The sequence below is a fragment of the Mastigoproctus giganteus genome, chromosome 10, assembly GCF_048544385.1.
Source record: "Mastigoproctus giganteus isolate SK-2022 chromosome 10, ASM4854438v1, whole genome shotgun sequence".
NCBI classification, from domain to species: Eukaryota; Metazoa; Arthropoda; class Arachnida; order Uropygi; family Thelyphonidae; genus Mastigoproctus; species Mastigoproctus giganteus.
The window spans coordinates 185587125-185614672 of record NC_143584.1 but is presented as its reverse complement, the minus strand read 5'-3'; the positions used below and the strand labels follow the sequence as shown (position 1 = coordinate 185614672).

General features: G+C 41.3%; 1 protein-coding gene across 1 annotated transcript; it reads left to right on the top strand.

Annotated features, from left to right (window-relative positions):
• Positions 1 to 21311: 21311 nt before the first annotated feature.
• LOC150079629 (thiol S-methyltransferase TMT1A-like) lies at positions 21312 to 27277 on the top strand. The gene is made up of 2 exons (XM_090383146.1): positions 21312 to 21638; positions 27044 to 27277. Exons 1-2 carry the CDS (start codon positions 21312 to 21314, stop codon positions 27275 to 27277), a joined length of 561 nt encoding a protein of 186 aa, XP_090239272.1.
• The last annotated feature ends 271 nt before the right edge of the window (positions 27278 to 27548 follow it).

Sequence of the window (27548 nt, the reverse complement as noted above, 5' to 3'; positions counted from 1 at the left end):
ACAGAAGCTATCAGATTTTGCAATGAGCGACACACCTCTCTGCCACTGTGGACAGACAGAAACGTGGGAGCACCTGACGCACCACTGTCAATTATACGACGACTTTCGCTGCCGTCTAATTACAGAGACCCAATAAATATTACTAAATCAGGAGGACCATGTATTGGAAGAGAAACAAAGCTTTCACCAAATACGCGCAAGACCTCTTCGGCAGAAGAAGGACCTTCCCTGTGCAACAACCAAGGCAACCGCGAACACCGTAATCTCAGCTCCTCACCAAACCCAGAGAGAAGCTCGATCATACGGATACCCGCCTATTAAGACTCATCTATCTGGAAGAAACCCCACCCCAGGAATGGCTAAAACATAGAAGACTTTCTTTCCCGAACTTGAAATCCACAGACGGGACAACTGGCAAAGACACTGTCCATATGGACATTTAGATATGACATCTACTCAAGATGGAGCTGCTTTCTAGAAATTACTAAAACGGCTGGCCTGACACAATGGGACTGTAAGTGAAAATCTGCACCTGACAGACAACTAGCAAGCATTGAGCTCAGCTGGAAACCTAGCTAACTAAAATTACCCTCGATGAGACCCGATCCTGGGAATGACATATGCAATAAATGGATAGCCAGCCCTGGCGCTGGAACCTGCCTGGACATTTCTATCCATGATATTACAAATAACAGAAATGCTACTGCAGTGCCATACTGACGATCTGAGTCAGCTCCCTTGCCTGGATCACTGGCTCTCCCTTCCCGGGAGGAAAGGGGATATGACGGTCACTATCATAGCAGCTATCACCAAGGAAGGCTGCTTCTAGATACTCGTCCACACCACGGGAAGGTGGGGCGGTTTCAGTACATGGGACGCATATGGTCTCAGGTTATGAGCTAAAGGAAAAAAGCGAGGGTAGTATGGTTTTTCTTCCGGAAACTCTAGTTTTTCGACCAGCAAAGAGAAAATCGACCTCAGAACACAGAAAATATACACAGATGGTCGCCCATGCTCCTAAAACTCTACTACAAACACAGCAACCTCTCTAACAGTGGCGAATAATATTTTTAAAGGCAGTGGGTACTTTTCCTTTAACTGCTTTCCTAGTGTCTTCAGATTTCTCCCCTCTTAACTTTCTGACCCAACGAAATTGCTTTTAAAAATTTCTTCCTGAATTTTATGTGAAGGGAAAGTAATAAAACTTTCCTAAGGTCTAGTAGATGTTCCTTAGATTAGGCCATCTCTGCATGGAATCTTTTTTCCTTCTTTGTGCTTTGATTTTTCACGGACCCCATAATTTATTTCCAAATATAATCTTTATAACTCGTAGAAAAGGTGAAATGTAGTGATTCAATGAGATTTTGTGTTTCTTCTTTTGAATTTACTATTGGAAAACGTCAAGATACTATTAAAAAAGCAAAACAGGTTTCTCTTGTTAACGCTAAGCAGCAGGTAGAGGAGATCACCGGACCATCACTAACTGAACTATATAAGTTACGTCGACTGCTGTTCCACCATTGCTCATCTGAAGAATCAGCATGGAGATTAATCTTCTGTACGCGTTGTGGCTACTGAAAATTTTCGCAATTGCAATTATTGCGTTGAGAATATTTTATTTTCCTAACCACCTTCCGAAGCTTAGAGACAGTATTTACAAAGACAGCAAGCAACCAGTGAAAGCGAAGACGCTACATACATTCGATCTTTCTAAAAAGTATGAACTAAAATTAAATTTAAAGTTAAAATAGAATGTTAACGAGTTTTTCATCCCGGTGGACTAAAAATTCTGGAAATGATAGGCAGAATTGAACAATTTTGGAATTGGGAACTTCTTTAAATATCGCGTTTATTCTTTCAGTGTTTTTTTTTTTTTTTTTTTACTTTTATCAAAATACTACAAAAATCCATCAGCAGAGTAGTTTGACCAAACTAGGTCACTGATGGAGTACTTTTATTATAAAATTATTTGTATTCGTATGAAATGTTACGACTACATTTAATTATCTGAACGGTGCAACAATTATTTAATTTTAAGTTAATTCCTGAATATGTACATAATCTGTATAATTTGTGTATTTTAGTGTTACGTAGTTTTTGTTGATGTCCAGAAAGGTTTTCTGGTTCCAGTCCTTCTATCTCCTTTTTTTTTAAACTTTTTATCTAATTTTCTGTCCCTTTCTGGTTCTTTTTTATATTTTTTTTTCTAGCAGGTAATCCTGATTCAATGTACAAGGGTTTGCTGGCAATCAATGACATAGGCCTACCTCTAGAGTGTGCGGGATGGATTTAATGGAACCTCACGAAGCGATGGCCCAGTTAAGACAACCCATGCATCTGTAGGTGGTATCATGGGGAATGCTTTGTTGGCCGGACTGGTTCCGTTGAGACCTGTGGAAAGCCGAATGTCTACCAAGGAACACCTGAATTTTATATCTGATCTACTGCACTCTGCAATGTTACCCTTTTATCCCAAAGACGTGGATGTGGATGACAATGCAACAGCGCATGGTGCCAGAATTGTGCAAGAAAGGTTCGAGGTATATGACACGGATTTCCACCATCTTCCCTGGCCCCTACATTCATATGATATCAATCCTATTAAGAATGTGTGGGATATTCGGGAGAGAGACATATGCTATGGATGCTGGATTTTTGCTGGCACTTGCTGGTGTCCTCCATGAGTGCGGGATTTCGTCCTTCAGGGCAGACAGTGATTATAGTAGCTGAAGTCCACCACGTTTCACGCTTAGTTGTGGCTCAACTCATCTTTGTGCAGACAGGTATTGGGCAGGATTTCCAGGTGGAGCCTTCCTTTTTTTTTTTTTTATGAAAACCCCAAACACGAAAGGTATCAAAACCTATAGTACTTAGTACCGTGCATGGATTGGAGGAGAAGTATGGGGGGAGGGGGAAGGGGATGTCGGAAACTTTGCTCTAGAGACTAAACATGGGTTTCACCACTTCAAGCCTCCCATAAGCAAAGTGGTGGTATTTCACCGGTTGATGAAAGTCATCTACCACCTACGGTGGAAAAGTGGCCAGAAACATTACAACAGCATACACAACCTGCAGAAATATCTGGCCGTTTTACAGATTCTGTATTCATCAGAGTGTATGAGGTCCTAACCCTACAACATCGAAGCACTTTGATAAGAATGAAATCCTGAAGGGATCCCAACTTGGGTCTGGGAAGGGAATGTTCTGCTTAGCAAATGTGGTTTATTAATATGATGAAGTACTAAAGTTTTGGACGATTTTGATTTGTTGGCCCATCAGGGACTAAGTGAATGAAAAGACAGAGGGTGGTAATCAATGGGCATTCTTCAGGGTGAATTAATGTAACGAGGTTTGTAATTTTGTTTAATAATATCGATAGTAATTTTTATTCTAACACATAGGCAAACTTAGATAAACAGTACCCAGATGCCACATTTTAGCTATGTTTATTATCTTTCAAAATGGCCGCCGTATTACTCTATGTACGCTTTCCTTTTTTAAATAGATTAACTACTCTTACCGTTAAAAAACGAAATATTAAATAACACATTAATTAATAAATAATGGATATAATTGTTATAAAGAATGCCTACCCTCAACCAAGGAATAACATATCGCTGAATTCTACAATACATTCTTACTTGGAACCATTTCAGGAAGTACACTAATACCTCCTTTGAATTTCAATAATTCCAGCGAGTAAAACAGTGATTAATTTTAATTTAGCTATTATGGAACTATGCCATAAATCATCTTCTTTTCCTATGGTTTCGAATCTTGGTATATCTACATACCAAGATTCGAAAATATACTGCGCTAGTGGCAAGAATCGCACGTCGGGACTGGGGATTGAAGCGACGCGCGCTCACCCTCTTCTATAAGGCTATGTTCACCCCCATAATCACTTATGCATCTGGTATCTGGTTTCCAAAGGCCACCACAGCAGTTAACAAGAGGAAGCTTGACTCGATTCAGCGTGTCATCCTGCTCACCATCACCGGGCCTGCTGCACAGTCAGCACACTTGCCTTGCAAAGTGTTGGCCGGCGTGCTACCTCTAGATCTAGAAATCATCAAATGTGGTTTGCTTTATATGCTTTCCAAAGGTAAAGCCATCTCCTGTCTGGATTTTACCACCGACCCCTCAAATAACATCAAGGCCGAGAAGAAGCGCCTCACTGCATACTTTCAGCAGGTCTGGCAGTCTAGGTGGACACAGTCTACAAAAGGAGAAGTCACCAGAAAATTCATTCCTACAATAGCAACAGTATACCCAAAATCTCCCACATGGTTCTCCCCTGGCCTATACGTCACTTTTTTGTTAACTGGCCATGGATCTATCAGAGGAAAGCTCACTGCACTCGGGATCACCGAAAACCCACAATGCCTCTGTGGTTCCCTCGAAACTTGGGACCACCTGATGTACGACTGTGAAATATATGAAGATTTGAGATGCCTCCTCCTGACTAGGATACATTACCTTCCTAAAAACCAAGAACAGCACATCCTCCAAAGAGAAGAAGATTATGTCGCCTTTACGCGCTACGCACAAGATTTATTCGCACGGCGGAAGACCCTACCATGGATATAGTCAATATTCCGATCATCGTCAAAACCAAGAGAAGCCAACCACCTATATTTTGGGAATCGATGCAGAGGCCTACCAGCAAATGAGACTACACCACCACCACCAAATCTAAGAAGATCCAGTATAGGACAACCACAGCTACATTCCTATCTATATTCCTACTGATTTAGACACAGATCACCGGATGACATCACCACTGAAATTGACATCACGACCGGACCTGAATGAGAAGAGCAAGAAGATTTTGCCAAATGGCGATCCCGCTTGTGCTTTCTTGCACGGCAACTTTTGTCCCTTACTTTCGCCTGATGGATGTATTCCATTGTACCTGGAGGATGCCTTCTTCATCCCCCATATTTCTACCTGTCCCCCCCCTTTCTTGACTCTAAAGCCCACCTGCTCTAACTTTTTTTTTTTTTTTTTTTTTACATTGGTCTCTGTCAGGAAGCTTAGGCGACCCTGCAGAGACTAGCCAGAGAATAATGGGCAGCCTGGCTACCTCCTAGCGGTGTGTGCGGGCAACGTGGGATTCCATCAGGGGCCCTGCGGCCAAATGCCAGGACACCCAACAGAACCCAACGCAAAACTACGTATTCAACACAGAACACTTTTCTGGCATTTACAGTAGTTCTGTATTTCTTCACAGTGTACATATGGCGCAGATGTGGGAAACCACAGGGGGCGCCTGACCCTAATACTATGCACACTATGCACACTATGCCTTTCGGAGCCTTCTAAATAGGTGCCTGACAGAAGGCACCTTTCCAACATCCTGGAAAACGGCAACCCTGAAATTTATATTGAAAAATCCCCCCAAGCCACCACAAATTCCAACCTCCTACAGCCCGATTGCCTTGCTCTCTGTAATGGCCAAGCTACAAGAACGCCTGCTCCTATTTCGCTTAACCGCCAGATATGAAGAACAAAAGCTTCCACGTGACAACCAATTTGGATTCAAAGCAGGTAGCAGCACAGAAGATGCCATTAACAGATTAATCACTCAAGCAACTCACACAGCCTTTAAGTACTCCCTTGCAATCATGGTAGACTTCGCTGGGGCCATTGATCAACTATGGTGGCCCAGTGTTCTTCGGAGGCTTGGGCAATCATATGTTTTCAACAATCTGTACAACAGTTTAAGGTCATATTTAACTGGTAGAAAAGTCCAAGTTACCAACAGATTCCAGACAGTGACCAGGTACATCGATCGAGGCTGTCCGGAGGGCTCTGTGCTTGGCCCTTTCCTCTGGTCTATTGTCCTGGATGAGTTCCTGGGCATGGACCTGGGAGGTGTTGAGTCCTTGGCCTTCGCGGATGATCTTGTCCTTTTGGTATGTGCTAACACCAGGACGAACCTGGAGAAAATGGCAAATGGAGCACTGGTAAAACTTCAGAACTGGGCAGCCTTGCACAACCTTACCATTTCAGGAGAGAAAACAAAGTCCATACTCCTTAAAGGCAGGCTACAAATCACAAGACCACCTACAATAAAATTAAACTTTATGCCCATACGGCTGCACACTGAAGTCAAGCTCCTAGGTATCTTCTTAGACTCGGGGCTTACCATCCACCACCACCTAAAGTATCTAGCCAACAAAATTCAAAGGTACAGTGCTATGATAAGGCGCGTCAGCAGGGCAGACTGGGGGCTGAAGCACAAAGCATTTACTCTGATATACCAAGCGGCATACGTGCCAATTGTGTGTTATGGTGCCTCCATCTGGTACCGAAAAGCCGTCCTAGCAAGAAATAAACGTAAGCTGGATTCAATCCAGAGATTCATGCTCCTTTCAATTTGCAGGGCGTGCCGCACCGTCAGCACCCCTGCTCTGCAGGTATTAACTGGATGTCAGCCACTATACTTAGAAGTGGTTAAAAGAGGGCTTTATTATCACTTAAGGAAGGGAGTTCCAACCCAACTGCTAAATTTTCAACTTGACATCACAAACGGCACCAGGCAGGAAAGACAACGGATAACCCAACATCTACAAGAGATATGGCAACATGACTGAGACACTACAACAAAAGGCCATCACAAAACGATTCCTTCCATCCATAAGTACAACTCACCCAGAACCTCCACCCTGGTTTTCGCCTGGCCTCCATGTGACCTTTATCATCACCGGCCATGGATCCTTCCAACAAAAACTGACCGCCATGGGAATCGAAAATGATCCACGTTGCCACTGCGGCGAAGAGGAGTCCTGGGGGCACCTCATGTATGAGTGCCCCAGCTACGACAACATTAGGCTTAATTTCCTCACCACAATACAGAGAAACCCTCGCAATCAAGAATCCACTCTGCTAATCGAGGAAGATACCTATAAGGCATTAACCACCTACGCGCAAGAAACATTTGCACTTAGGCGAGCTAAGATTGCAGAACTCAGAGCCCAAGAACTAAACAGGACCGACGTGGGATAACTCTCTATTCCTCCGGAAAAACGCAGACATAATCATGCAAACCCTAATAGGGTAGGATCTGTTGCGGGCACCATCCAAGGTGCGGGATGCTGGCACTCCTCGGAGTGCGGGATTTAAAAGTCATCGCAAACCCGAAATGGGTAGGATATACCGCTGGCACCGATCTAGGTGCGGGATTGCTGGCACTGACCTCAGTGCGGGATCTACAGTCACTATGCCATTGGCAATTACACAGGGGCACCTGTCCCCTGTGACTTTTAAACCCACACTCTTTCCTATACTTCGCCTAAATTAGGGTGGATTTATTCTCCCCTGTCAACCGACCCAAATTCATTTCCCCTCAAATCCTCTCTTCTTCTATGCCCCTCTCCCTCTCTCTCTTTTTTTTTTTTAATCTATTACTTTTTTTACTTATTTTATTTCTATTATTTTTATTTATTTATTTTTTTTTTTTTTATTTTTTTTTTTTTTGGTCTCCGTCAGGAAGCTCAGGCAACCCTGGCGGAGGCCAGCCAGAGTATAATGGGCAGCCTGGCTCACCTCCCAGTGGTGGTGGCGGGCAACATGGGGTTCTCTTAGGGGCCTTGCGGCTAAGCAGCCAGAGACAGAACAACAGACCACAGCACAACTCTGTCATAAACCAGACACCACACTTTTTCTGGCTTTTACAGAGATTCTGTAAATTCTTCACAAAGTACCATGGTGTAGATCTGGGAAACCACCGGTGGCACCTTCCACAAAACACTAGCCACTATGCCTTTCGGATTGGTCTCAGGCGCCGATAGCAAGGTTTCCTACCTAGAAACTGGGATTTTTCGTCCAGCAAACAGGCAAATCGACAATAGAACACACGCAATTAACAGACATCAGACGTAGCACGGCAGATGAATTTAATTATTCGGGTGGCCTAAATATAATAGTTTAGTTTTTTTTTTTTTTTTTTTCTTTTTGCCTTTCGAATTCTTTCAGAATTTTCCACTATACAAGTAGCATCGTCCACAGTTGTCCGATGCAGAAAATCGCAAAGTACTGTGCACCTAGCTGTTAAAATTGGGCCATAAAATGTACCTCTAAATTTTAGAAATTTTAGAAACTTTTCTATTTACAATGACATCATTTATATAATAAATTTTCTATAATGATACCAGTAGGAATGGTGCCATTATAGGAAATATTCATTTGTAATGATCATAAAAAATATTTTGTATTCAAAATCAAGATGAATTCCAGGACATCAAAATGTCTAAAGCTTTGGCTTCTCCGTTCCCAATTCTTTTAACCAGAGCTGTATACATTCATTGCAATCTTCTGCACATTTTGTGGTTGGCTACTCTTTTTGGTGCGCAGTTTATAGAACTCGAATACTTCATTTCTCTTTTCGTACAAAGCCGTTGTGGGTTTACAAACATAGGAACTCCCCCAGTGGAAGCTAAGACGTGTAGTGTCTTTGTTATTTGCTAAATTTTAATTATTAAAATCACTGATGTATTAGGATTCTATAAACTATATTTGGTTATAATTTCATCTGGAGGTTGAATATTTCGTTCTTTTGAAATGTGTTTTATCCCGCAGGTATTATCGACATTTTTATCTCTTCGCTACTCCTTACCATACGTATCTGACATACATCGTGTGGAGCGTCTATTATCGGCACGAACCCGTTCCTGGAATGCTTATTAATTTACTCAATATCTTCACCACCCACCAGAGACATGCATCAGTTAATATTTCCATTTTACTACGAAATTCTTCAGAATTTGTTCCCTATTACTTTGCACGTAATGTGTTTCCAGAGATCGGTGGCCAACTTCGTCAACTTCTGTTCTTTTCTTTCAGTGACAGCAGAATCGACAACTATAGCCATGGTTCTGATGCTTCTTCAAGTATTCAAAAGGCTATATGAGACCAAATGTGTCAACGCATTCTCCAATAAAAGGATCAGTATACTGTTTTATGTTACGTCCATCTCTTACTACTTCTCAATGAGCCTTTCGATTGTATCAGAGGCTCCTGGTTTTGAATATCAAGGTAAGAATTCATGGTTTGGTTCTATAATTGCATTCGATAAACTCTGTAGTAACAATTTTTTTCTCTTGAACAGGTGGAGCTGATACAGTTAAGTTCTCAGCCAGTTGGTTCTGTTGGAATCACGTTGTCGGTGTTGTCATCTTCCTCTGGGCTTATCGTATTCAGCACCAGAGTCATGTGATCCTGTTCAACTTACGCAAAAACCCAAAAGGTTAGTATCATTCACTCAAGTTAAGATTTTCAGAGTGCAATGAACAGGTAACACTTAAATACCTCTCATTCAAAGCTTTTCGTCCGAAAATTTTTTAAAATCATACTCCATTCAAGAATGGTTTATCCACCAGTAAAAATGTAATATTCATAATATTAAAATACTCATATTTATAAATATTAAATTTATTACTTATGAATATGTGTTCTTCGCAGTCATATATTAAATAATTTTATATAATCAGATTTTTATTAAACTATATTTTTATTTTTCATGGCTGCTTCAGGCAATTCGGTGGTGTCTTCGAAGTACTTTATACCAAGCGGTGGATGGTTCGAATTTATCTCGTGCCCACATTACACCGCCGAAATTATAATGTATCTGGCAGTTAACCTCGTTCTAGGAGGTCATAACACCGCCTGGTGGTTGTTGTGTGGCTTTGTAGCGTCAAACCAAATATTACTCGGAATATCCACGCATGCGTGCTACAAGAAGACCTTCGAGAATTATCCGGTGAACCGCCAAGCTGTAATTCCATTCATCTTTTAGAAATCGGAAAGATGAAAGAGTGAAGGATCTCAGAAGAATATTTAAGCACACGAATAACAACTGGTACAGTGTGTGTCTTTTGTTTGCTATGTATACATATACAAAGGGAAAATAGAGAAATGAAATCTTTTAATGCTTTAAAAATGAATATATTATGGACTTGAGTTTCTTACTGGTAGTTTTAGTCAGAACCATCAGAATTTAATTTTATGTTTTACAGCAACATCCCTAAGTTAGAATTTTCGCCAAGGGATGGCGTAAAGCAGGAAATAGGATATGGTGCAAGGAAGCATGAGGCTTGTGCCGCACCACCGAAAAAGAACCAAGAAAGAGAAGAATGATGATATTCAGCTCAGGACCCTGGGCGTGCCAAGCCCATACTCACCAGATGTGAACCCCTTGGGTTAACGGGCTGCTATTCTTAACTACAAACTGACGAGGTCACTTCTCAGTCCACTAACAATTCCAACGCCACTTACCGTGCATTCAATAACCACCAGAACAAGAAAAAAAAAATCCAAGTTCCATTAAAATGCATAAATTCACCTAATAATTAATTATATGTCACGCTGATGCAATGCACATTCCGACTGAGCACGTTAACAGGGCCCAGTCATACAATCAGCAGAAGGCTGGTGACCAAACACAGCTGCAATCTTGTGAAGTATTCCAACCAGAGAACCCCCAGAAAATAACGAACACTCCCTACAAGCCCAAGAACTAAACAGTAATTCAATTAACGCCTATCGAGCTCTGCCCACGTCATATGCTGTTATGCTTACCAACAACCCTTCCAGGGATATTTACGTCCCATCAGAAGATATACAAACTTCCCTCATTACAACTCTGGACCAAATTCCTCTGGATGCCTTCGAGATACCAATATTAATTGCCTTTCCCATCACGCAAATATTCATAACCAGATCTCCTTACTCCGCAAAGTCACAGCCTCCAAACTTCGTCTAACACTGGCCGAGAAATATAATATCTCCGTAGTTTCCACCAGAACCAAGATTTTCGCCTCCAGAGTTGGACCTAGAACATCTCCCGAATCTATAAGGAGAATGTTTAACGAGGAACATAAACCTCTCAGTTCAGGTTAAACGGCTTAAAGCCGGTAAACACTCTATGCCTCCTTCCTTATAATGTGTTCACCTGCTGTCTATCAAAAAGTTGTAGATCCAGCCTTCTGGCCCCAAGGTATATATATCAGACTCTTTTCTTAGAAAATGAACCCCCATCAACAACCTCAACTAATTCACACTCAATAGCCTCAACAACCTCAATAGCAATGAACCCTGCAAGGGAACAAGCATGAATGCCCCACATTCCGGGTAATTTCTCAGAATGTGCGCACCATAATTCAAAATTATACCAGTGGTGACAAACCACAACATCATCAAATTGGTACCATCAGCCTTCAATCACCGATGATTAACAGTTCGGTAATGCTCATCCCAACATGGGTCACGAATCGACAAACTGGAAAGCCTGCCTTGAACAAAAATACTAGAGACATCTGCCTTAAAAAGATCCATAAAAATTGCACAGAGTCTTGTACCAGAATGTTAGAAGCTTCCGCAACAAACTGGATACCATTGATCAAATTCTGCTCGCTAGTGATATTGATGTCCTCTGTGTCACAGAGACCTAGCGTGATAAAGATCAAGAATTTTTTATATCTTGTACTCCATCTGGGTATAAATCAGCGTTTACTTCTAGAGTTCGCCAATGAGGAGGCGGTGTTGCCATTTTCTTTAAGAGCTCACAGTCCTCACTTGTTAATCAAGTTTCTAGTCAAACACCAGCATATGAAGCTCTTGCTGTTACTCTCAGCTACCATAGCATCCTCATGACACTATCCATGAAAAATCAAACTGGATGATTAACCAGGTTCATCATTCAGCCTTGCACTTTGTCTGTGGAGACTTTAATCTTGCTCCCCAGCTAGCTAACCTTCAACAAATGCTCCTATCAAACCTATCTTGTACAGGGTAACAAATGATCAACGACCTTCCACCCAGAGGTAACAGCCAACTAGATCTCATCCTTACCTCCTTTCCTTGCACACCTGATTAGTCAAACACCAGCATATGAAGCTCTTGCTGTTACTCTCAGCTACCATAGCATCCTCATGACACTATCCATGAAAAATCAAACTGGATGATTAACCAGGTTCATCATTCAGCCTTGCACTTTGTCTGTGGAGACTTTAATCTTGCTCCCCAGCTAGCTAACCTTCAACAAATGCTCCTATCAAACCTATCTTGTACAGGGTAACAAATGATCAACGACCTTCCACCCAGAGGTAACAGTCAACTAGATCTCATCCTTACCTCCTTTCCTTGCACACCTGATTAGTCAAACACCAGCATATGAAGCTCTTGCTGTTACTCTCAGCTACCATAGCATCCTCATGACACTATCCATGAAAAATCAAACTGGATGATTAACCAGGTTCATCATTCAGCCTTGCACTTTGTCTGTGGAGACTTTAATCTTGCTCCCCAGCTAGCTAACCTTCAACAAATGCTCCTATCAAACCTATCTTGTACAGGGTAACAAATGATCAACGACCTTCCACCCAGAGGTAACAGCCAACTAGATCTCATCCTTGCCTCCTTTAATTGCACACCTGATTACCTGCCAGAGAATTATTTTAATTTGGACCACGAGCCAATTATTGTTCTTTTACACATACTTGCTCCAAACGTCAATGTTATGAATTCAACTAATACCAGAGTTATTCCCAGATTTTTGTATTTTAAGAGTTATTCCCAGATTTTTGAGCATTGCTAAATATGTTGAGGCTGCCTCTGACATTTCGTGGTCAGTGCTAGAAAACTGTGATCTTGAAATTGCAGGGAACTTGCTTACGAATTGGCTTAAGACGATTGCGACGTTTACAACATCGAAGAGAATTTCCATCATGCCTCGGTCCAGAGTACGATGGACTCCCATTCTTAATATGAGCTTCAGATTAAAACAGCAATTGCACAAAATGTGGAAGCAGTCGCAAATTGTTCAAGATAGGACAGCTTACTCTAGAGCCTGTGCAATATTCAACAAGCTGAAATCACAAGCAATTAAGAATTATATGGACACTACCCTTCGTAGAATAAAAACCCCCTACTTTGAGATGCCTTCTGATTTCCCTCTAAATCTTGTATCTCACCAGTGGCTAGATTTTATATCTAGATTTCCCTCGAAGTCAGAAGATGGTGCTGATCTTCAGACTCCGAGAACTGGAATCCCTCCTGCTACTGCAGACACCCTGAATGCAGTATCAGTCTTCAGAGAACAGCTTATTGCTACCATAAATTCTACACCGGCTTCTGCTAAGGCAGGTGCTGATGAAATACCCCAATTCATTATTAAACGTCTTAGCCCATACATTTTGGGGGTCCCCTTCTAACGATTTTTAATGCTATTTTGTGAAGTCATTTCTTTCCCCAGCAGTGGAACATCTACCTTGTGAAGCCTATACCCAAAATTCAATCTACTCCTCTTCTTAAGCATTATCGGCCAATATCAAACGCCTGAAGTCTTCTAAAACTTCTGGAGAAGGTACTTCTCCCCGTTCTAACTAAACAACTTCTTCCACATCAGCCTCATCAAATCTACTACTCCCTTAATCATAGATCCACTGTGACTAATCTCTTCGCCACCACCAGCTATATCCTCTATCCGTTTGAAACTCATGCAAAGCATGCAGTCACCTATGTAGACCTCGAAGCAGTTTTCGACTCAATAAACGTTTCTGCATTGACGAAGCTACTTTCAGACCATTATCAAATCAAGGAGACACTCTACAGTTCCTCACTTCACTCCTTCAAAATAGAATAATCCGGCTTACTGTCCACGGCTAAACATACGAGCGATGTGTCTCTTCAGGCGTGCCACAGGGTGGTGTCTCATCTGGGCTCTTGTTTACAGCGCTTATCTCTCCGCTTGTTAATTCCAGGCATGATACTCTATATTATGCTTATGATATGAAACTCTTCACACTGATTTCTCCACATGATGATCTGCTCACGATAACAGCATGAATTAACAATATACTCCTGGAATTTGCAAACTACCTCAACCAGTTCAGACTAAAAATGAAACCAGAAAAGTCTGAATTATAATATTCTCATTAAAGAAAACGCCACCAATATCCAGCCAACGCTATGTAATTCTCCTATTCCTATCGTCAATAAACATACTGATCTCGGGGCTGTTTTTGATCCTAAGCTCTGCTTTGGTAACCACATGGAAAAGCTGCTCCCCCAGTCAGCTCGACTCCAATGGATGGCCAAACAGCATTTGCATTATATTGATGAAGTAGCGACTACCAGAAGACATATAAAAACCACAGTATACTACTCCACTTCTATATGCTGCAGAGGTATGGGCATCTGCTGCCCCTAACATAATTCGACCACTGTTTTCTACTGAGTTTTGGCTCTTAAAATGGACCATAAACAAACATAAACTTCCTCCACAGTTAAGGACAACTGAAATGGGCAGTTTGATAAAACTTCACAGGCTTCCCACGCTGATTAAGGTGAAACGCCTTACCACAAGTGTAAAAATAATTACTGGGAAGATTTCGTCATCATCATTCTGGGACCTGTGCTCTTGGTGAGTCCGTCAGCCTTTCCTCAGAGCGACTCCAACTCTGTGCCCACATCGCAGCCATCTCCACCTATCCGATAGGTTTCTGCCATTTCAGCTACTTTCATGTGCCCAGTCTTTGGATGCTGACCTTAATAAGTTTTCTTGTGACAGGGAATACAGACGCCATATCCTTAAATTGTACTTTCCTGTCACTGATCCATCTCCTCGAAGCTCGCCTTAATGCGGCAAGCCAGCAATATGACATGAAGATGGCTTACTAACTTTTCAGTTTTCTACCTATGCATTCCTTGTGGCCGTGAAGGGCAACATTGCAATGTATCCATTTGTATTAGTCAACGTTGGTGAAGTCAACGCATATTAGAAGAAACAGTTGGAATACACTAGTAATAAACAATTAGCATGAAATATCACTGTGAGACCAAGAGTTCGAATCAGCAATGGAACACTTCGAATTCGCTTTTATTTGCTTTTCACTCAATTTCAATTGCTAAAGCATAAATATGAAGCAATTACAGAGCGCCATAACGTCAATTCAGTCAGAAACTTAACCCATGACGTTGCGTTAAGAGAACGCGAATTTTCACACAGAATTTAATATCGAGGCTCATCTATAGCAGTACAGCTCAGAAGTGCTGAATATCTCATCTTCAACTACTTGAAGACCACTGGAATTCATCAACAGCCAAGGGTGCTCTCTGACGACGGTGTGTTATCTTTCTTTGTGAGAAGAGGGAGCAGATTGCCATGGGTAGAACTCCGTGGAAAGTTTGGAGAAGCAAGAATAACGTCTTCCATGCAAATTTCCATCATATGGTGCCCTCGTGGATGGAAAAGACCTGAGTTCGAGTCCAGTCCTGTCGATGAAGTGAGGAATTTTTATTGGCCTATTTCACAACGTGGAACAGTTAGTCGGTGAGACGATGGTAGCATGCTTTTTTCTCCCAGAACCTCGAGTTTCGTCCAGCGAACAGAAATCAACAGCAGATAAATTTACAGACAGTATATTCATGGATCAATATGGCCTTAGTCCCTGACGCTCCTAAAAACCTACTACAACAACTATCGTACGGTATGTTTCCAAGAATTTTGTAATGCAGATTCCACTTTTCTCTCTAACCGCTAACTGTGGTCATGACAGACAACCCCATGTCTTCTAATTTCTCACTTAATTCTCGCATTTCCAAAGATTCTGTTCAATTCTCTTTCTCTTTCTCTTGTATATCAATGATCTTCTTCCACCGTTTAGAAACGCTGTAAACAGATTTTCTGGCGACCCACCCTACATTCACCTTCAAGGTTGAGAAACATTTCTGTTCCCGAACAGCTACAACTTCTGAAAAATCCACGACAAATTCGATAAATACTGATATTCAAATTTCACCACTCGGCATGGTTTCGATGTTCTTAAACTAATTGCTGTTTTTCAATTCAAAATTTTTTACGCTGATTTCAGAAATGGTATTTGTTTTTTTCTCACGTTTTTTATTCGTTTTTTCCTCTCGTTTTTTATTCGCTTTTTTCTCTTGTTTTTTTTCCCTCTCAAATCACTGAAATTGACGTCATAAGTAGTAGTAAATGCCCGGAATTTGTAAACAAAATCTTCACATGTTACAAACACTGCCTTTGGTCATTTGCTACTTGACCCTGAGAGCACCATTCAGCATTCAGAAGTGTTAATGTCAGTTTTTTTTGAGGTTATCGTGTCGAACTTGTGCTGAAAAGTTAGTAAACATCTCACTCAAGGGTTTAAACAATCCGAACTTATTTTGCTATTCTTATTGAAGTTATGTAGTCCTCAAGCAAAGGCAAGATATAGAATTTGTAAAAAAATTTGTATTGTGCTTATTTTGGAGTGAAACTCCGTGTCTAATGTAAACAATGGATGCCACACAAAGTTTGCCGAACCTGTATTGAAGCATTGAAATTGTGGAAAAATAGCAAAAAGAAGGCTATGCCATTTGCAAATCCCATGATTTGGAGAGGAAGCCTACAAACCACTGTGATGACTGTTACTTTTGCTTAGTTAATGTAGAAGAATACAATAAAAACAAAGGGTAGGAAGAGCATTGTGTATCCTAATGTCTCCTATGCCATTAGACCAGTCTCACATGGAGGTAACCTACCAGTTCGATGCCCTCCACGCATATTAAAGGATGTAGCAGTAGAGAGTGCTGAAAGCGACACTTTTGAAGGGGAAACTGAAGTCTGAAAGCCTGGAGACATTGAGTCCGGCCCTCAATGTTTTCAGAGCATGAACTCAATGATCTGATAAGGGATTTAAATTTACCAAAGGAATCTTCAAAACTCGTTGGCTCTAGACTTAAGTCAAAAAATCTTTGGGCACATGGGACGTTTTTTTTATGGTACAGACAGAGAGAACGAGAACTAGTCTCCGACCTTTCTGAGGATGATTCAATGTTTTTTTGCAGTAATATAAATTAACTATTTAGCAATTAGTTACAATCTAGCACAGAGGAGACTTTTTATTGACTCATCAAAGAAGAGACTCAAATGTGTGTTGATACACATTGGAAGTGAATATGGGTCAATTCCAGCGGCTCAATCTGTGCATTTGAAAGAAACATATGAGAAATTCAAAACGATGTTGACAAACATTAAGTATGAAGAACATGATTGGTTGAAAGAGCCGAAGATACCTCTGTAATATGCTTTTTGTGTGAGTGGGGGGAAGAGGTAAGCATTCGGGTGTCAGGGTCTGGCCAAAGTTGGGCAGTTTGTTGCCTGGATCAAATAACATAATTCATAAACCACTGGTACACTCCAAAATTGTCCTACTTTCACCCGTGCACATCAAACTGGGTTTTATGAAACAGTTTGTGAAAGCATTACATCAGGAAGGTCCCTGCTTCAACTACCTTTGTACTAAATTTGTTTTAGTATTAGTATTGGCCACATGGTGCAAAAAAGCCTATGGCTTATGCTGCACCAGCCAAAAAAAAAAAAAAAAAAAAAATCCGAACGAAACAATGATATAAACAAAATCAAAAAAATAATAATAATAATAACAATTAATAAAAAAAAGGAAATTAAACCTATCATCCTAAGCGCTTCCCTAACCCGAAAGTACTATCCAGATGACCTTTGAATTTCCCTAAACTGTCAGCCTCTACCACCCATGTAGGCAACTTGTTCCAGTAATTTATAACTGGCTGGCTAAAATAAAACTTCCTGCAGTCAAATCTAAACATTTCCCCCCCCCCTTAACTTGAATTTATGTCCCCTAGTTCTATCATCATTTATAATCTTGAAAATTTCGTCCTCATTCATTTTACTGATGCCTCTCATAGCCTTAAACACCTCAATCAAATCTCCTCTAAGGTGTCTAGTTTCCAAACTCTGCAACCCACATATTCGAAGTCTTTCTTCATAAGGACGCCCTTCTGACGATCTCACCAGGCGAGTTACCCGTCTTTGCACCCTTTCAAGAAGCTCGATGTCTTTCTTTAGGTGCGGTCTCCATATTTGAACACAGTATTCCAAGTGTGGTCTAACAAAAGCATTATATAATGGGATTATCACGTCCCTATCTCTACTTGCAAAAGTTCGATAGATCATCGATAGGACACCATGGGCCTGCCTTGCAGCCTGTTTACAATGCTCAGAGAATTTCATGTCTGACCGTATCGTAACACCCAAGTCCCTTTCCTCCAGTACTGGGTTTAGTTGAACTCCACCAAGTGAATAAGTTATTTTGGGATTACTGTTTCCCAGGTGTAATACCTTACACTTTGTTGGATTAAAGTATAGCTGCCATTTTTTTGACCATTCCTGAAGTCTATCTAGGTCTCTCTGAAGAAGCTCAGCTTGAGAGTGATCATTAACTACTCTACCAATTTTAACATCATCTGCAAATTTAGACATTACGCCCTCTATCCCTTCATCAATGTCGTTTATGAAAATTAAAAACAACAGTGGTCCTAATACTGATCCTTGGGGAACCCCACTTCTTACATCAACCCAATCTGAGGAATAGACATTTATCACAACCCTCTGCCTCCTGCCCTGAAGCCATCCATCTAAGGATTTTTCCAATGATTCCAACCTGTTCCAGCTTATAAAGCAACCGCTCGTGAGGGACTGAGTCAAAAGCTTTGCTGAAATCTAAATAAACAATGTCGATATTATTCCCTAAATCCAACTCGTGAGTGATCCTTTCGAAATAGCGAACCAGATTTGTTAAACATGATTTTCCCTTTACAAAACCATGCTGAGTATCTTTGAGAATTTCAATTCGATCCAAATGATCCTAAATTCCACCCTTGATCATTGCCTCCATGATTTTCCCTACTACTGAAGTCAGACTGACAGGTCGATAATTTCCAACTTCACTTTTAGAGCCACCCTTATGTATAGGAGATACATTTGCACTTTTCCAATCCAAGGGAATCTCCCCAGAGTCTAGTGATGCTCGCATAATTAGCCTCAATGGTTCATTGCACTCGCTTGCCGCCTCCCTTAAGATTATAGAGTATATTCCATCAACTCCAGGAGCCTTACTGGCCTGTAGGCTCGTAAGTTTTTTCATTAAATAATCTTGCGAAATTTCAATATCATTAATTACATATTTTTTAACTTCGCTCCCACAATTTCCCATTGCCACAAAAGGTTTTTCATTTCTAAATATCGATGCAAAATAACTGTTGAGTTCATCTGCAACGACAGCTAGTATATTTAATACTGTCCCCTTTCCTTTACGTAAAGGTCCGATCTGGTTTGTCCTGCTCTTCTTGGCATTTATGTGAAGAATTCTTTGTCTCCCCTCTTTGTTTTGTTTGCTAGTGATTTCTCATAAACTGCCCTTGCTTGTCGAACCTTTTCTGTGGCTCTCTTACACATCACCTTGTAGCTGTTATAGGCTTCAGTACTTTTTATCGCTCTGTAACCTTTCCATACCATCTTTTTCTGCTCAAGTAATGTGGTAACTTCACTATTCATCCAACTTGGAACCCTCCTCGTGGAGTATTTTTTTAATGGTATATACGCATTCACGGCATCTGTGATTAATGTTTTAAAAGAGTACCACAGTTCAAATGTATTCATTTTCTGCACGATATCTACCCAGTTAATAGAGGCCATGTAGTACCTTAAGGCATCGTAATTTCCTTTTCTGAAATTAAAACCCATTCCTTTGCCTTTTACTTCTGCTACCTCTCTCATCATCATCCACCATAGAACTCCGTGATCACTTCCTGCGACTGGTTCCTCTACTGTCAGCCCTGTTACGTCATCTGATTCATGTGTGATGATCTAGGATATTCCTTTCTCTAGTACTTTTCCTGACATGTTGATACAAATAACAGTCGTCTAGTTGATTTAAAAATTTTGTTTCCCATGTCGAGTTTCCTTCCCATTTATTCCAATCAATTAGAGGCAAATTGAAATCACCCATAATAAGACATTGACGCTTACTTGCCCATTCTATTTGCATGTAGAGGCTTTTGTCATAATCTTCACAATCACCTGGTCTGTAGATTACTCCTACTCGCCTTATACCTTTGTTTCCAACTATCTCACACCATACAGACTCTATACTAGCATGTGAAATGTCTGAATCCGGGAAGGCTATCATCGCACTCAGGCTGCTTCTGATAAGAAGCATTACTCCACCACCCCTTCTATCTACCCTATCCTTCCTAAATATATTATACAAGCCGTACGTAAACTCATCATCCCCAATTTCCGGGTGGCACCACGTCTCTGTAAGCCCTATTATGTCCGCGTTACTTGTTTTAACCAGCAGTTCCCATTCCCATTGGTCACCCAATAGAAGCAAAAACAAGGTACACGTTCGTATTTTTGTTGGACCTCAAATTCGCAAACTGATGCGGGACTGTGATTTTGAGAAAACTGTGAATAAAAGAGAAAAATAGGAATGGATTAGTTTCAGGTCCGTTGTTGAGAACTTCTTAGACAACAACAAGGATCCAGACTACAAGAATATAGTTGAAATATGTTGGCCAACTTCAAGAAACTGGGCTGCAACATGAGCGTCAAGTCATTTTCCAGAAAACCTACTAAGTGTTAGTGAAGACAGGGTGAGAAGTGACAGACATTGAGGTGAGGTATCGGGTGGATGGAACGTCAACATGATGGCTGACTATTGCTGGATGCTGAGGAGGGCTTGTTGAAAAATGAAATATTCTATCGTGATATTTGAATAAACCTGACATAATGGATGCCAGGTTTAATGTCCCATGATTTTTAATTTTTAGATTTTTAACTGCGTTTCACCCATGCCAAATGATATTGCAACACGTTTTAAGTGCTAAATTTATTAGTCCAAGTCTACTCCAGAAACGTTTTGCTCCATTGACAAGTTCATTATACTTTACAAGTCAAGGTTAAACATTTCTGTTTCATATTACAACTTTTAACCCCTCCTAAACATCCGGTATCTGTTTTCGATAATGTCACAAAGCATCTACCATTTCTTATCGCTTAACCTTTCCAGCCCTGGAATCAAGGACATTCTCAATGCTCTCAACTGCTATAGCTGACTGGTTAGAACTGAGAAGGCACTTATATGAAAGTAACATAAACGAAGTGTAGAGTAGATCGACTTTTAGCGACTGATTTTATTTATTACAATACTTCAGTAAAGATGGAAGGATTCGTGTCTTTGTGCTTAGGAATACTGCTATGTAATCCATTTAAAAACTTCGGATTCGCACAGCAGTTTGAAATTCCGTTTTATTTTTTCGTGGCATCATTTCTTTGTGTTGGAAGTTTTACTTTTCTGATGCCTTTCTTTCTGATGCTGAGATTCTCTGAATCGATCAAAAGGTGGTGGTTCGCGGCAATATTTTCCAAGGTGGCTGTTCCTATATTGCACGAACTGATTTTGCCAGTTCGGCAACGATTATTTAAAATGTGTGATCTGGAAGCTTTAACCAAGAAAAAGGGCCGCCCTCTGAGAATAGTAGAAATTGGCTTTGGCAGTGGACCCAACCTGCAATTCTATCCAGACAATACTCAACTAACTGTTGTAGATATAAATCCATTCTTCGAGAAGTATTTTCGAGAAACTTTGAGAACGTATCCACACCTCCAGTTGGAAAAAGTTCTAATTACAGGAGCCGAAGAGATGTCCGAAATTGCCAATGACAGTGTTGATGTCTTAGTATCTACTTATGTCATGTGTTCTGTTAGAGACATTCCTCAGTGTATGAAGGAGATTAAACGCGTCTTAGTTCCGGTAAGAATAAATGAACTTAGATAATTCTTTACTATATATTTTTTTAAGATTCTACTACCTAATATTTTGATAGTTCTAAGAAAATATACTTTGCCGCATGTCTTCGTGGGTAGTAGAGTTAGCAAAATCGCTGTCCTCCCCACACCGTGTGGAAAAGACCTGAGTTGAAGTTCCGTAGATGGCGTGTGGAATTTTCATGGGTCTTTTTCACTCAACGTGGCTTAGTTAGTTGGTTTCAGGCGACTGTAGCACCGTTTTTCTCCCGGGAACTCGGGTTTTTCATCCACAAACAGAAATTATAAAATGAATGGGATTTAACACCAAGTCATGAGGGATCCTACTTATAAAAACTTTCTGTCTCCTAGCTTTTAATCAGCCTCCGAACCACTTGCATAAGCGTAAGTGTGTTTAGGGTCAAGTGGCACCTGGGGTTCCCCCCATCTTCGCGTAGTTTACATTGTGGTGTGTTACAGTACGCTGTAAATGCCCGAGATTTAAAAGTGTGTGGGTCTTGGATCGTTTAGTGTAGTGTACCGTTGTTCTTCTGGTCGTTTAGTCACTAAACCCCAACTGGGGCCCAACGTTGCCCAACTTACGTCCCGTGGAGGCGGACCAGGAACCCAGTAGCTTATGTACACTGGCAGGTCCTGCCACCTAATTTCCTGAAATTTTAGTGGCTAGGACCTAAAAAAAAAAAAACGGGGCACACTTAAGTTTAGAAAAAGCCAGGAGAGGTTAATGTGGTTCAGGTTTAAATTAAGAAATTATTAATTTTGATTAGTTGTGTGGGGTTTACGCTGGCGTATTAGTCAGAGTAGGGGGAAGACACTGAAGACGGGGGAAAGCCAGAAGTATGGGGTCGATAGGGAAGGCAACCCCAGGTGGTCAGTAAGGCATGCCCATGCCTCTGTAGGCAAAGTATAGGGGTGGCAGGGGAGGGAAGAGACAGGAAGACCATCTCCTCCTTCCCCCTGCCAGGGATAGGAAAAAAGGTACCAGGCAAGGGAGCTGATACAGATCGCCATTTGGCTACATGGCATTGAGGCTGCATCAGTCGTAGTGTAGTCATAAGATCATGTCCGGTAGTAGAGTCACTCGTAGGACAGTGGCCCTATCCAAGTTGAATGTCTTTGTTTTTGGTTCTCTATCTTCATTTAGTATATTTGTCAGTTTCACTTAGGTCTTATATTTGTTGGTACATAGGCAGGGTTTCTTGGTATACAGCTAGTAGCTTCCACATAATTATCATTCCGGGGTGTGTCTGAAATGATGTTTTTATTTGTTATCTGGCTGGTCGTCTTCACTCCTGGTGTATTGCATATAGTGTTCTCCTTCTTGAGAAGAGTTGTTGAGCGAAGTTGGTTAGGGCTCTGTATTCCTCCTCTGAATCCAATAGGTGAAACACTTGCCCTTTGGGGAAGTATCTTATACTCGTGATTAGGATGCACCTGAGATCCTCGTATTGCGGACAGTCGTACATGAGGTGTTCCCAGGTTTTGATGTCTCCACATGTACAGTATGGGTCCTCTACAAGGGCAAAGTCCATTAACTTTTCGTTAAAGGGACCTTGTCCAGTTAGCAAGTATGTTGTTTGCAACCCCGAAAAGAACCAAGTAGGCGATTTTGGGTAGATTTTTTCAAGTTGCGGCAAGAACTTGTGGGTGATTTCTCCTTTGGTTGTTTCTGTCCACCTGTCCTGCCACACCTGCAGCAGGTGAGACTGAAGCCGGATCTTTTCTGCCTTATGGTTGTTTGTTGGGTCTATTGTAAATTCCAGGAAAGTGGTGGTTATTCCCTTAGATAAGTAGCAGACGAATCTTGTTCTTGCGATTTCAAGATCAAGTGAAGTACTGCTGCTATCACCTGAAGCGCTGGATTACTCACCGTTCTGCAGGTGAGTAACCCAGGTAGTAAGGAGGATGGTGCGTTGAATTGCATCCAGGGTTCTCTTATTTACGACTAAGGCAGTTTTGTCATACCAAATTGCTAAAGCATATGTAATTATTGAGAGGAAGGTTGTATTGTAGTATAAGGCTTGGGTACGCTTTCTGAGACCCCAGTCTCGCCTTGTGACCCTAGCTACCATGGCAGAGTAGTTTCTGATCTTTTGTCTTAGGAATTTGAGATGTGGTTGGAAGGATAAGTTATCGTCTAGTATGACACCCAGGTGTTTTAGTTGATTAGCAAACTTGATAGTGGTCCCATCAATCTTAATCTGGGGCGGTCGTCTCAGTTGCAGGATTCCTTTGAGCAGCGCCGACAATGTCTTTGTCGGTGAAATTGTTAAGAAATTCTACTTGGCCCACTGTTGGAGTATCTACAGGGCCTAATTAGCTAGGGTTTCCAATTGGGCTCTGGAGTTTGCTTGCACTGTCAAAATCAGGTCATCTGCGAAGGCCTGCACCCCCACTGCGTCTAGGTCCATTCTCAAGAACTCATCAAATGCCAAGTTCCAGAGGAGTGGGCCCAATACAGACCCCTGTGGATATTCTCTGTATACTGTTCTTGCGATCTTTTTGTATGGAGTGTTTATCTCAATTTTTCTTTATGAGAGATAGGTTTCTATGACTTTATAGAGGTTGATGGTTACTTTAGCTTTCCTGAGTCTGCCCAAGACGCTCGGCCACCAGAGTGAGTCGAACGCCCCGGCAAAATCAATCGCTATTACGAGGAAATATTTGTTGTCACATTCTTTGACCTTGTTAGTTAGGTTTCTGAGGGCTTCTGTTGTGGAGGATCCCGGTTTAAATCCAAACTGATTCTCAGCTAGGAGGCCAGCTGCTTCGTAGTGTTGGAGGATTCGTTTGTGCAGTAGCTTTTCAAATAATTTGCTAACTACTGAAAGAAGTGCGATGGGCCTGTAGAATTTCGTGCACTCTGATTTCTTAGTCGGACTCTTGATGATAAGTTTGATGTTAGCCGTTTTCCATTTTGTTGGGAATTTCCCTACCTCTACGCATCTGTTGAACAGGGTCAATAGAAGTTGTGGTGTATATTCTATTATTTGTTTAAGTATTTAGGGTTCTATCATGTCTAGGCCGAGATATTTTCTCTTTCTTATCCGGGCGGCAGCAGTACTGAGCTCCTCCATGGTGAAGGGGGGGCTCCATGATTTATGTATTGTAGTTCCGGTTTTCTTGACAGAGATGATTTTATTCCTGTAGAGTTTGGACCGCCGGTTCCTTGAATATGGCATTCAAGAAGTTGTCCACCGATTGTTCCCAAGTTGTTGTCATTTGACCTTGTGGGGTTCGTGTGGTAGTCACTACCTCCCCGCCTAGGGAGTTTGTTGGTAATAACCCTGTAGACTGTTCCCCACGGGTCATCATTTCCAGTTGTTGTCACTAAGCGTTCCCAAGTTTGTTCCTTACTTTTCCGGATGCGATCCGTGTATCGGTTTCTGGATTGCTTATAATATTGCCTGAGGGCTTCCACTTCGGCTTCTGGCCACGTCCTGCGCGCTCGTTGAAACTCCTTTCTTCTTTTGGTTACCACTTTGCGGAGCGCACTGATTTCCGGAGTCCACCAGGAGTTGGCTCCAGGTTTCGGGTTCTTCTTTTTGATAGCTTCGTTGCTTGTATCTGCGATTATTTTAGTTGTCTTATCTTGCAGTACGTCGGGGTCGGCTTGCGGGTCTAAACTTCCTGGATTGTGTTCCACCGCTTCATTCAGTAGGTTTCTGAAGAGCTCCCAGTTGGCACTGGTCATAGCGTATCTGTTTATCATCTGCTTGGCTGGTGGTGTTCTTGTTAGGACTCTTGTTATCTTGTAGGTTATGATCCGGTGGTCCGAAGTGGTACAAGAATCTTTGCCCCTCCAATCAGTCACCAACCCAGCAATATTTCTTGATGGCAGAGAGATGTCGATCGTGGCCTCCCACAGGGTATTACAATAAGTTGGCAGATGATGTGGCTGGTTTAGAACAGTAAATTGGGAGCCCATGAGGAAGTCCTCCAGAAGTTGGCCGTTTCTGGTACCTCTTCTGTCTGGCGTAGTACTATGCCATACTGGCGAACGACAGTTGACATCCGCGCCGCTGATACTTTTTTTGGTTAGGCAGTGTATCCAAAAGTCATTGTAAGTAGTTTATTGCGAAGGTTATTTCTTCTCCTGGTCGGCAATATAGCGCCACCACGTAGAAGGCATCCATGGCTGTGATAAGGTGTGCGCATGCGGCCCAGGTCGTGCAGAACTGCGTGATCCTGGTGGCCGTGATGTTCTGATTTCTGATCGATATGGCCGCCCACGGGGTATCCTAATCTGTCTGAATAAATTTGAAGTGCAGTGGATAGCCCCAGACCAACTTTTTATGTACATATGGCTCCTAGAGTAGTACAATGTCTGCATTTTCCTCCTCTGCTTTTACTCTGACCTGGTCGGCTACCGCTCTGGCTCGTTGTGCATTTGTCAGGAAGATCTTTATCATTGTCGAATTAAAGTTTTTAATTCGTGTCCCCATAGTTAATTCTTCCTTGGTAGACACTCTTGGCTTTCAGATAGATCGGGCATTTCGGGTCTCTGATGAAGTGATTATGGTATAGTTTCTGCGACTTACAATTTGCGCGTACAGAGTCTTGGTTGTTGTTTGGGCAAGCGTTGTAGTCATGCCCCATTTCAGACCAGTGACCGCATGTCTTGAGGTCCTGTGCGCAAGTGTAGGAGGTGTGGCCGAACTTGCAGCATTTGTAACACTTGGGAACAGCCGTTTGCATAATGCGCGGCTCTATAAGCTGGTAGACCTATTTCTATTAGATACTTGGAATTTTACAATAAAATATTCCTGAAAAACATTTCTGTTCTATTTTTAATATCTGGAATGCCTCGAGAAAATACTGTAAGAGAACAAAATATAAAAATTCCATTAAAATCCGTCCATTGGGAATGGAGTTATTAGATGAACCGATGGACGGACAGACAGATGGAATGACATGGTTAAGACAACACGCATTTTACGCACATCTGCCAACGCTCCTACAAAGATCTCTGAAACCACGATGTCATTGGCACGAGAGAAATTTCATTGCTCGAGTTGGAATTTGAGCCAAGTTTAAGTTTACTAGCCATCATATAATTATTGTAAATTGTGTGTACGGTACAGGTCGGTTTGTCTGTTTGAGTAATAGTAAACAACGACACAATTCGAGAAATCTATCTATGGAAGAAACGTCTTCAGGATTATTATTTAAATTTCAAAATCAATTAAATTAAAATATTTTATTATTAAGCAATGCCTTTGATGATTATTTTAAATTGAATATAAAAATCAAATTGAATCGAATTCATAAAATAAATTTAATATTATTAGTTTTTACGATTTTAATTAATGAGTTTTTTGTGGATATTTTAACTATTGTTTTTTAAATAAAATTTTAGAAATCCATTATTAACAATCTGTTTTTCCATAGGGTGGAAAGTATATGTTTGTGGATCACGTCTCCTGGCCAAAAAATACTTGTGGATTATTTCTACAGAAATTGACAGAGCCTTTTTGGGGTCTTTTCTTTGGTGGATGCTACTTCAGGTCTGTTGATCCACTACTGAAGAGAGCTGGATTTTCTCAATTGACCATCAACACAATATGCGAATCAGGAGCAAGTGTGTACCTCAGATATCAGACATTAGGCATTGCAACCAAGTAGCCTACCCCGTTTTCATATAGATCGCATCTTTTCAAAACCGGGTGCGAATCATTTTGGATTAATAAAAACACATTTTAATCAAATCCAGATTAATCTGCAATTTACTTAAAACGAAACGGTTTGATATTAGAGATTACAGTGAGTCATTTCACAACTGGAGAAACCTAAGGTTCTATTATATTGTCATATTCCAGTTATTTTATTAACGGAACAAATCCAGTAAACAACACCTCGTGGGAAGAAGAGTTGGTAGGATCGCCGTCCTCCCCAT